The sequence below is a fragment of the Ostrea edulis genome, chromosome 3, assembly GCF_947568905.1.
Source record: "Ostrea edulis chromosome 3, xbOstEdul1.1, whole genome shotgun sequence".
NCBI classification, from domain to species: domain Eukaryota; kingdom Metazoa; phylum Mollusca; class Bivalvia; order Ostreida; family Ostreidae; genus Ostrea; species Ostrea edulis.
Window position 1 is genome coordinate 29,940,897 of NC_079166.1, and position 11,906 is coordinate 29,952,802.

Sequence of the window (11,906 nt, forward strand, 5' to 3'; positions counted from 1 at the left end):
CGGTCGTCATATAATATGATCCATTTGTCAATCGACAGCAATATATATAGGCCTTATTTTGTCAGAGCTCGGTAGCTTCAGGATGCCTCGTTTATTTTGTCAGAACTCGGTAGCTTCGGGAGGCTTCGTTTCCTTGCTCCATCATAGTTTCGTCCTAAACCCGATGGAGGCTTCAAAACAGAACTTAGACACCGTTTAAAAATTTCTCGATAGCGTTTGTTAGAAACTCTGGGGACGTGGGTTGGAGTTTATGCGCCGATGTCATGAATAATTGAAATAAATCTATCGAGGAAACTCGCACTATGATAATGACATTCTAAAGGCCTTTGTGAAATTGATTTTTACATCATATTAGATTATATTAAGCAAAAAGATTACAGAGAACTAAAAATTCACATCATGGAATCCAGTGGGGTCCGGGTTAATGTGCAATACATATTATGTATTTGATTGACACCTCTGACCTATATAACTTTCTAGAAAGAGCGAGGTTTGTCGATTACATATACGTAGGAAGTACCTGTTTTACCTTACCTGTACGTTCTAGAATCAAACACCCTGGAAACTTGATTTTAGTAAGTTTGTGGTATTAAGCATTTGTAAGCACAACGTTTTACATTCAAATTCAGTAAGCATCGGGTATGTTATACTAATTTTGGATTGAACAGTTGCTTCGTAACAATTTACATTCTCGTGTAAGAATTCAGCTTGGTATTGAAAATAGCATCGGATCCCACCTCTGGTATACCAAGGGGTTCGTGTTCCCCCAACTCTCTATTTTGTATTGCTTATAGGAGTTATGAGATTCTCATGTAGGATCTGAGCTCGGCATTAAAAATAGCATCGGATATTGATATTGTACACGTATCATAAGTTAGTGAGTTGTTATTGATCACAACATTAATATCTTGACTGGTTCTGTACTGACAACTACACTAATACCGTAACTGGTTGTTTGGAGAACACTGACCATTAGAATAATACCGTGACCGGTTGTGTAGTTAACACTGACCAGTGGAATAATATCGTGACCGGTTGTATATTTAACATTGATCACTACATTAATACGCTGACCAGTGGTGTAATAAACACTGACCACTAGAATAATACCGTGACCGATTGTGTACTTAACATTAATCACTACACTAATACTTTGATCAGTTGTGTAGTAAACACTGACCACTAGACTAATACCGTGACCGATTGTGTAGTCAACACTGATCAGTGGAATAATATCGTGACCAGTTGTGTAGTTAATACTGACTACTAGACTAATACCGTGACCGATTGTGTAGTCAACACTGACCAGTGGAATAATATCGTGACCGGTTGTGTAGTTGACACTGTCACTAGACTAATACCGTGACCGGTTGTGTAGTTAACACTGACCACTAGACTGATACCGTGACCTGTTGTGTAGTTAACACTGACCACTTGACTAATACCGTGACTGGTTGTGTAGTAAACACTGACCACTAGACTAATACCGTGACCGGTTGTGTAGTTAACACTGACCAGTGGAATAATATCGTGACCGGTTGTGTAGTTAACACTGACCACTAGACTAATACCGTGACCGGTTGTGTAGTTAACACTGACCACTTGACTCATACCGTGACTGGTTGTGTAGTAAACACTGACCACTAGACTAATACAGTGACCGGTTGTGTAGTTAACACTGACCACTAGACTAATACCGTGACCGGTTGTGTAGTTAACACTGACCAGTGGAATAATATCGTGACCGGTTGTGTAGTTAACACTGACCACTAGACTAATACCGTGACCGGTTGTGTAGTTAACACTGACCAGTGGAATAATATCGTGACCGGTTGTGTAGTTAACACTGACCACTAGACTAATACCGTGACTGGTTGTGTAGTAAACACTGACCACTAGACTAATACAGTGACCGGTTGTGTAGTTAACACTGATCACTTGACTAATACTGTGACCGGTTGTGTAGTTAACACTGAACAGTGGAATAATATCGTGACCGGTTGTGTAGTTAACACTGACCACTAGACTAATACCGTGACAAGTTGTGTAGTAAACACTGACCATTAGACTAATACAGTGACCGGTTGTGTAGTTAACACTGACCACTAGACTAATACCGTGACCGGTTGTGTAATTAACACTGACCACTTGACTAATACCGTGACTGGTTGTGTAGTAAACACTGACCACTAGACTAATACAGTGACCGGTTGTGTAGTTAACACTGACCAGTGGAATAATATCGTGACCAGTTGTGTAGTAAACACTGACCACTAGACTAATACCTTGACCGATTGTGTAGTCAACACTGACCAGTGGAATTATATCGTGACCGGTTGTGTAGTTAACACTGTCACTAGACTAATACCGTGACCGGTTGTGTAGTTAACACTGACCACTAGACTGATACCGTGACCTGTTGTGTAGTTAACACTGACCACTTGACTAATACCGTGACTGGTTGTGTAGTAAACACTGACCACTAAACTAATACCGTGACCGGTTGTGTAGTTAACACTGACCAGTGGAATAATATCGTGACCGGTTGTGTAGTTAACACTGACCACTAGACTAATACAGTGATCGGTTGTGCAGTTAACACTGACCACTTGACTAATACCGTGACCGGTTGTATAGTTAACACTAACCACTAGACTAATACCGTGACCGGTTGTGTAGTTAACACTGACAACTTGACTAATACCGTGACTGGTTGTGTAGTAAACACTGACCACTAGACTAATACTGTGACCGGTTGTGTAGTTAACACTGACCACTAGACTAATACCGTGACCGGTTGTGTAGTTAACACTGACCAGTGGAATAATATCGTGACCGGTTGTGTAGTTAACACTGACCACTAGACTAATACCGTGACTGGTTGTGTAGTAAACACTGACCACTAGACTAATACCGTGACCGGTTGTGTAGTTAACACTGACCAGTGGAATAATATCGTGACCGGTTGTGTAGTTAACACTGACCACTAGACTAATACAGTGACCGGTTGTGCAGTTAACACTGACCACTTGACTAATACCGTGACCGGTTGTATAGTTAACACTGACCACTAGACTAATACCGTGACCGGTTGTGTAGTTAACACTGACCACTTGACTAATACCGTGACTGGTTGTGTAGTAAACACTGACCACTAGACTAATACTGTGACCGGTTGTGTAGTTAACACTGACCACTAGACTAATACCGTGATCGGTTGTGTAGTTAACACTGACCAGTGGAATAATATCGTGACCGGTTGTGTAGTTAACACTGACCACTAGACTAATACCGTGACTGGTTGTGTAGTAAACACTGACCACTACACTAATACAGTGACCGGTTGTGTAGTTAACACTGACCACTTGACTAATACCGTGACTGGTTGTGTAGTAAACACTGACCACTAGACTAATACCGTGACCGGTTGTTTAATTAACACTGACCAGTGGAATAATATCGTGACCGGTTGTGTAGTTAACACTGACCACTAGACTAATACCGTGACTGGTTGACCACTTGACTAATACCGTGACTGGTTGTGTAGTAAACACTGACCACTAAACTAATACCGTGACCGGTTGTGTAGTTAACACTGACCAGTTGAATAATATCGTGACCGGTTGTGTAGTTAACACTGACCACTAGACTAATACAGTGACCGGTTGTGCAGTTAACACTGACCACTTGACTAATACCGTGACCGGTTGTATAGTTAACACTGACCACTAGACTAATACCGTGACCGGTTGTGTAGTTAACACTGACCACTTGACTAATACCGTGACTGGTTGTGTAGTAAACACTGACCACTAGACTAATACTGTGACCGGTTGTGTAGTTAACACTGACCACTAGACTAATACCGTGACCGGTTGTGTAGTTAACACTGACCAGTGGAATAATATCGTGACCGGTTGTGTAGTTAACACTGACCACTAGACTAATACCGTGACCGATTGTGTAGTCAACACTGACCAGTGGAATAATATCGTGACCGGTTGTGTAGTTAACACTGTCACTAGACTAATACCGTGACCGGTTGTGTAGTTAACACTGACCACTAGACTGATACCGTGACCTGTTGTGTAGTTAACACTGACCACTTGACTAATACCGTGACTGGTTGTGTAGTAAACACTGACCACTAAACTAATACCGTGACCGGTTGTGTAGTTAACACTGACCAGTGGAATAATATCGTGACCGGTTGTGTAGTTAACACTGACCACTAGACTAATACAGTGACCGGTTGTGCAGTTAACACTGACCACTTGACTAATACCGTGACCGGTTGTATAGTTAACACTGACCACTAGACTAATACCGTGACCGGTTGTGTAGTTAACACTGACCACTTGACTAATACCGTGACTGGTTGTGTAGTAAACACTGACCACTAGACTAATACTGTGACCGGTTGTGTAGTTAACACTGACCACTAGACTAATACCGTGACCGGTTGTGTAGTTAACACTGACCAGTGGAATAATATCGTGACCGGTTGTGTAGTTAACACTGACCACTAGACTAATACCGTGACTGGTTGTGTAGTAAACACTGACCACTACACTAATACAGTGACTGGTTGTGTAGTTAACACTGACCACTTGACTAATACCGTGACTGGTTGTGTAGTAAACACTGACCACTAGACTAATACAGTGACCGGTTGTGTAGTTAACACTGACCACTTGACTAATACCGTGACTGGTTGTGTAGTAAACTCTGACCACTAGACTAATACTGTGACCGGTTGTGTAGTTAACACTGACCAGTGAAATAATATCGTGACCGGTTGTGTAGTTAACACTGACCACTTGACTAATACCGTGACTGGTTGTGTAGTAAACACTGACCACTAGACTAATACCGTGACCGGCTGTTTAGTTAACACTGACCAGTGGAATAATATCGTGACCGGTTGTGTAGTTAACACTGACCACTAGACTAATACCGTGACTGGTTGTGTAGTAAACACTGACCACTAGACTAATACAGTGACCAGTTGTGTAGTTAACACTGACCACTTGACTAATACCGTGACTGGTTGTGTAGTAAACACTGACCACTAGACTAATACAGTAACCAGTTGTGTAGTTAACACTGACCACTTGACTAATACCGTGAGTGGTTGTGTAGTTAACACTGACCACTAGACTAATACCGTGACCGGTTTTGTAGTAACACTGACCAGTGGAATAATATCGTGACCGGTTGTGTAGTTAACACTGACCAGTGGAATAATACAGTGACCGGTTGTGTAGTTAACACTGACCACTAGACTAATACCGTGACCGGTTGTGTAGTTAACACTGACCAGTGGAATAATATCGTGACCGGTTGTGTAGTTAACAGTGACCACTAGACTAATACCGTGACCGGTTGTGTAGTTAACACTGACCACTTGACTAATACCGTGACTGGTTGTGTAGCAAACTCTGACCACTAGACTAATACTGTCACCGGTTGTGTAGTTAACACTGACCAGTGAAATAATATCGTGACCGGTTGTGTAGTTAACACTGACCACTTGACTAATACCGTGACTGGTTGTGTAGTAAACACTGACCACTAGACTAATACCGTGACCGGCTGTTTAGTTAACACTGACCAGTGGAATAATATCGTGACCGGTTGTGTTGTTAACACTGACCACTAGACTAATACCGTGACTGGTTGTGTAGTAAACACTGACCACTAGACTAATACAGTGACCAGTTGTGTAGTTAACACTGACCACTTGACTAATACCGTGACTGGTTGTGTAGTAAACACTGACCACTAGACTAATACAGTAACCAGTTGTGTAGTTAACACTGACCACTTGACTAATACCGTGAGTGGTTGTGTAGTTAACACTGACCACTAGACTAATACCGTGACCGGTTTTGTAGTAACCCTGACCAGTGGAATAATATCGTGACCGGTTGTGTAGTTAACACTGACCAGTGGAATAATACAGTGACCGGTTGTGTAGTTAACACTGACCACTAGACTAATACCGTGACCGGTTGTGTAGTTAACACTGACCAGTGGAATAATATCGTGACCGGTTGTGTAGTTAACACTGACCACTAGACTAATACCGTGACCGGTTGTGTAGTTAACACTGACCAGTGGAATAATATCGTGACCGGTTGTGTAGTTAACAATGACCACTAGACTAATACCGTAGATGCTCTTTCCTTAAAATGCAAGTACTACATGTATAGTCACACGCTGTGTGAACAGGAAAACACAGATACTAAGATCAATTCAACATAATTGATGTATAAGCTTATGAAAACATACATCGGACAACAGGGACTTTGGAATTAAGGACAGGAGTAAACATATTGGAACTGTTCATGAGGGGTGCCCCCTACCTTACGGGAGGTACCAAAGGTAATCTGTGCCATTTCAACAAGAGGCCCATGGGCCACATCGCTCACCTGAGTCACCTTGGCCCATATCTGAAGACTTTCCATATATATTTGCATGTAAAACCTTAGTCCCTATTATGGCCCCAACCTACATGTACCCTGCAGGCCATAATTTTTGGAAACTTGAATCTACACAATGTCAGAAAGCTTTCATGTAAATGTCAACTTCTTTGGCCAAATGGTTCTTGAGAGGATGATTTTTAAAGATGTTCCCTATATCTGTGTGTAAAACTTTATCACCCTTTGTGGCCCCATTCTTCCCCCGGGGGCCAAATTTTGAACAAACTTGAATCTACACTGTCAGAAAGCTTTCATGTAAATATCAGCTTTTCTGTCTCAGTGCTTCTTGAGAAGAGGATTTTTAAAGATTGTCCCTATATATTTGTATGTAAAACTTTGATCCCCCTAGTGGCCCTATCTTACACCCGGGGTCATGATTTGAACAAACTTGAATCTGCACTATGTCAGAAAGCTTTCATGTAAAAATCAGCTTTTCTGATTCAGTGGTTCTTGAGAAGAAGATTTTTAAAGATTTTCCCTATATATTTGTATGTTAAATTTTGATCCCCTATTGTTGCCCCGGGCATCCTACCCCCGGGGGCAAGATTTGAACAAACTTGAATCTACACTATGTCAGAAAGCTTTCATGTAAATATCAGCTTTTCTGGCTCAGTGGTTCTTGAGAAGATTTTAAAGATTTTTCCTATATATTTTGTATGTTAAACTTTTATTCCCCTGTGGCATCATCCTACCCCCGGGGGCCATGATGTGTACAAACTTGAATCTGCACTATGTCAGATGCTTTCATGTAAATATCAGCTTTTTCTGGCTCATTGGTTCTTGAGAAGGTTTTTAAAAAAAAGATTTTTCCTATATATTTGTATGTAAAACTTTGATCCCCCTTGTGGTCCCTTCCTACCACCGGATGCAATGATTTGAACAAACCTGAATTTGTCCTATGTCAGGAAGCTTTCGTGTAAATTTCATCTCTTCTGGCACAGTGATTTTTGAGAAAAATTTTAAATGACCGCATCCTATTTTTGTGATTATTTCCCCTTTGAAAGGGAAATGGCCCTTCATTTGAACAAACTTGAACCCCCCCCCCTCCCCCACCCAAAGATGCGTTTGGCTAAGTTTGCTTGAAATTGGCTGAGTGGTTCTGCAGAAGGAGTCGCAATGTAAAATGTTTACGGACAGACAGACAGAGAAAAGCTGATCAGAATAGCTCACGTGAGCTTTCAGCTCAGGTGAGCTAAAAACCTTATCCCCCTCCTTAATCCGCGAGTGACCTCCCATCTACCAAATTCCAAATTGTTGGACCCCCCCCCCCCACACACACACAACAGGCGGAAAATCCGACTGGGATTCATGGGGGACATTATGTTACAGAACAGGAGTTCCGATGATATTGACCTTAAATCAAAATTCAAGAGGTACGAAATCCATGCAGGGAGAACAAAAAGTTTGAACAAATATGTACACATGTAGAGTATTTTATTTCTTCCATGTCAGATACCTGATTTTGACATGTAACAAAAGTATTAGATACTGATTCTAAGAATAACAAACATAAACATTGATAATAAGCAATACACACACGTACACATAATTATAATCAATGACTGAGAGTCATACAGAGTGACGTCAAACATACAACTATTCACCAACAATGTCGACAATTTATAAGGTTTAACGTACTATTGCTAACGACACTGTATAATTTATAAGATTAACATACTATTGCTAACGACACTGTATAATTTATAAGATTAACATACTATTGCTAACGACACTGTATAATTTATAAGGTTTAACATACTATGCTAACGACACTGTATAATTTATAAGATTAACATGCTATTGCTAACGACACTGTATAATTTCAGAAAGCGTCGACTATTGATTATGTTAAAACACTTTCTTATTATACACAGACAAATGGAAACTTACGAGAGAGAATTCATTAAACATCATCACATGTATCTACAAAGACATTAGTAACCCATTGGGTTTTATACTCAGTATATATACTGACAAAGTAACACCTCTCTACAATTCTATCAGGGACTATACAGAGTGTCTTCTTACATGTTTCTTTATGCCATACATCACTCTCTTGTACTCCGTAAAAACACCTCTCTACAATCTATCAGGGACTATACAGAGTGTCTTCTGACATGTTTATTTATGTCATACATCACTCTCTTGTACTCCGTAAAAACACCTCTCTACAATCTATCCGGGACTATACAGAGTGTCTACTGACATGTTTATTTATCTCACACAGCACTCTCTTGTACTCAGTAACAACATATCTCTACAATTCTATCAGGGACTATACAGATTCTCTTCTGACATATGTTTCTTTATATCACACATCACTCTCTTGTACTCTGTCGCTTTGTACTTTCTGTCATGCCAATCTTCACTGTACTTACACAGCAGTCCTCTCTAGAACAAACAATTCCTCCCCAAAAAAAAAGTTTGAAAAAGTTGGCAAATTCATTCATTATGTCAAACATATACAATGTACTGAAATGTAAAAAGTCCAAATGCTTTTATGAACTTCTCAACAAAACTTCCTCTGTGACAACAGACAAAACAAAATGGAGTGAACTCTTAGAAATGGGTAATACTGAATGGAAAATAATCCACAAAATACCTTTCATAATAACAAAAAATTGTAAACTTCAAAGGTTCCAATATAGAATACTTAATAAAGTTTTAGCAGCAAACTCTTTTTTATTTAAAATAAAAAAAGTGAACTCAAAAATGTGTACCTTTTGTCACAATGAGGAGGAAACAATAGAACATATAATGTGGGAAGGTAATTGTGTTCAATCATTTCTCATTACTTAGAACAGAAAACAAATTGTCAACTAATCTTTACAAAAAAGTCTTTTATAGTAGGCATCCTTGAGAAAAACAAGGGTATACAAAATATTCTCATCTTTTGGTTAAAGTATTATATTTATACAGCAAGGTGTACAGAGAAAAATTTGAGTCTGCGCTCTGCAATATCATTTTTAAAGTTATTCTATGAAACACAAAAATTCATTTCTTATAAAAATGGCGATACTGAAAATTTTGATGCCCTTTGGAACAGATGGAACCAAATATTTTCATAGCTCTCTCTCTCCTTCTTTCTTTCTTTCTCTCTCTAAAAGAAATAAACACTTCTGTAATTCTATATTACATGTATATATTATGAAGATATACCATGACCTATGTACAGAATGTTGAAAAATAATAAAAATATATATATATACAATGTATATATAAAAACAACAATTCCTCCCTGTCTAACACAGTCATACTCAATACCTCGTCCTGACATTGATGCCCCCCCCCCCCGCAGAATCATCACCTTCTCCGTTATATAATCAAAATACCGCTCATTAATCAGAAATTTCACACATGACTTACTATCATTGCACTTATGATACAACCGTATAGACTGTTTTACATCTAGATGAACACACAACAGATGTCTTAGTACATCACAGTCTCCATTCATCCTTTATATTCATACACCACATTGATCTGTCGGTCACCACCACATCATCTCTACTGTCTCTTTTAATTGCAGAATGTCTGATGTACACCAAACAGTTACAGTCCCTAAAACGTTCTCTCTCTCTCTCTCTCTCTCTCTCTCTCTCTCTCTCTCTCTCTCTCTCTCTCTCTCTCTCTCTCTCTATATATATATATATATATATATATAAACAATTCGGGAAGTGCATGTTGTACATGTTTGTTTTGAATACATGTGTATTTTCAGTCTAAACAAACATATAGTGACAGTTCGGTTCAACATTGAGAGGACATTTAGTGCAGGCGAACATATAGTGCAGGCGGACATATAAGGGCTCACTATAGTACAAAACGAATAATGTGATCATGAATTAAATTTAGAATGTGCAACATTTGTATATTTTTGATGCGGTTAGAATTGGTTATTATACTGAACTACAGGTATATTATATGTGGGACAGACATTATGTACGAGAAAAATTCTATCGTTATATTTGAGACGTTTCAAATTTTGGAAAAGGAGTAAATACATTTATTGACAATATCTTTCATCAATATAGGCGTAAAATAATCAGAAAGACATGTCAAATCAGTTTGACTTTCGGGCATGAATGTGTATCGAACTGTAGCATCAAGGTTTTTCTTAAAGTAAGAGGGAGTGTCAAAAATTTTTCTAGCAAAAATGTTTGTCAAGTGAGACAAGATAATAAATTGTGCTTTTATCCAAATTTGAAAATGCTTAAATGATAATTCGGGGGTGAGGGTGGGTTGAGGTATTTATTGACTGACACTGCCTCATTTGTGAACATGTTCCAGAGCTCTTCTTCGCCCCACCTTCAACAGCTCCTCCACCACACTCAGATGTCCTCCCTCGCATGCAACTGTCAGAGGTGTATTCCCGTCATTATCCTGTAGATTGATATCAGCCCCCGCCTTTACCAGCTCCTACACCACACTAGGATGTCCTCCCTCGCATGAAACTGTCAGTGGTGTGTTCCCGTCATTATCCTGTAGATTGTTATCAGACCCCGCCTTCACCAGCTCCCCCATCACACTCACATGTCCTCCCTCACATGCAGCTATCAGTGGTGTATTCCTTACATTATCCAGTAGATTGACATCAGCCTCTGCCTTCACAAGCTCTACTACCACACTCACATGCCCTAACTCACATGCAGCTGTCAGTGGTGTATCCCCGTCATAATTCTGTAGATTGATATCAGCTCCCGCCTTCACCAGCTCCTCCACCACACTCACATGTCCTGCCTTACTTGCAGCTTTCAGAGGACTATTCCCGTCATTATCCTGTAGATTGACATCAGTCCCCACCTTCACCAGCTTGTCCACCACAATCACGTCCTCCTTTACTTGCAGCTGTTAGTGGTGTATTCCCATATTCATCTTGTAGATTGATATCAGCACCTGCCTTCACCAGCTCCTCCACCACACTCACATGTCCTGCCTTACTTGCAGCTGTGAGTGGTGTATTCCCGGGATTATCCTGTAGATTCACATCAGCACCCACCTTCACCAGCACTTTCAACACACTCACATGTTCTGCCTTACTTGCAGCTGTGAATGGTGTATTCCCGGGATTATCCTGTAGATTGACATCAACACCCACCTTCAACAGCTCCTCCACCACACTCACATGTCCCGCCTTACTTGCAGCAGTGAGTGGTGTATTCCTTGGATTATACTGTAGATTGACAACAGCCCCCATCTTCACCAGCTCCTGTATCACAAGCATACGTCCTGCCTTACGTGCTGCTGTGAGTGGTGTATTCTCGGAATTATCCTGTAGATTGACATTAGCCCCCACATTCACCAGCTCATGTATCACACTCACATATCCTGCCCTACTTGCAGCTGTCAGTGGTGTATTCCCGTTTAACATCCTCTACATATAGATCAGCCCCCGCCTTCACCAGCTCCTCCACCACACTC

At 40.2% G+C, this 11,906-nt stretch overlaps 1 protein-coding gene across 1 annotated transcript; it reads right to left on the reverse strand.

Moving 5' to 3' along the window:
* Positions 1 to 10,754: 10,754 nt before the first annotated feature.
* Positions 10,755 to 11,856, reverse strand: LOC130053524 (ankyrin repeat domain-containing protein 17-like). The gene is made up of 3 exons (XM_056160856.1): positions 11,386 to 11,856; positions 11,061 to 11,333; positions 10,755 to 10,904 (listed from the first exon to the last, which is right to left on the reverse strand). Exons 1-3 carry the CDS (start codon positions 11,854 to 11,856, stop codon positions 10,755 to 10,757), a joined length of 894 nt encoding a protein of 297 aa, XP_056016831.1.
* Between the last annotated feature and the right edge of the window lie 50 nt (positions 11,857 to 11,906).

Bases quoted from the DNA above. Each gene is read 5' to 3' on its own strand.
- LOC130053524 (XM_056160856.1), bottom strand. From the start codon at position 11,856: ATGTTAAACGGGAATACACCACTGACAGCTGCAAGTAGGGCAGGATAT. The intron at 11,334-11,385 runs GCAGGTGCTGAT...CACCACTAACAG, and splicing joins TGGTGGAGGAGCTGGTGAAG to CTGCAAGTAAAGGAGGACGT. The intron at 10,905-11,060 runs GTAAGGAATACA...AGTGTGGTGTAG, and splicing joins ATGTCAATCTACTGGATAAT to GAGCTGGTAAAGGCGGGGGC.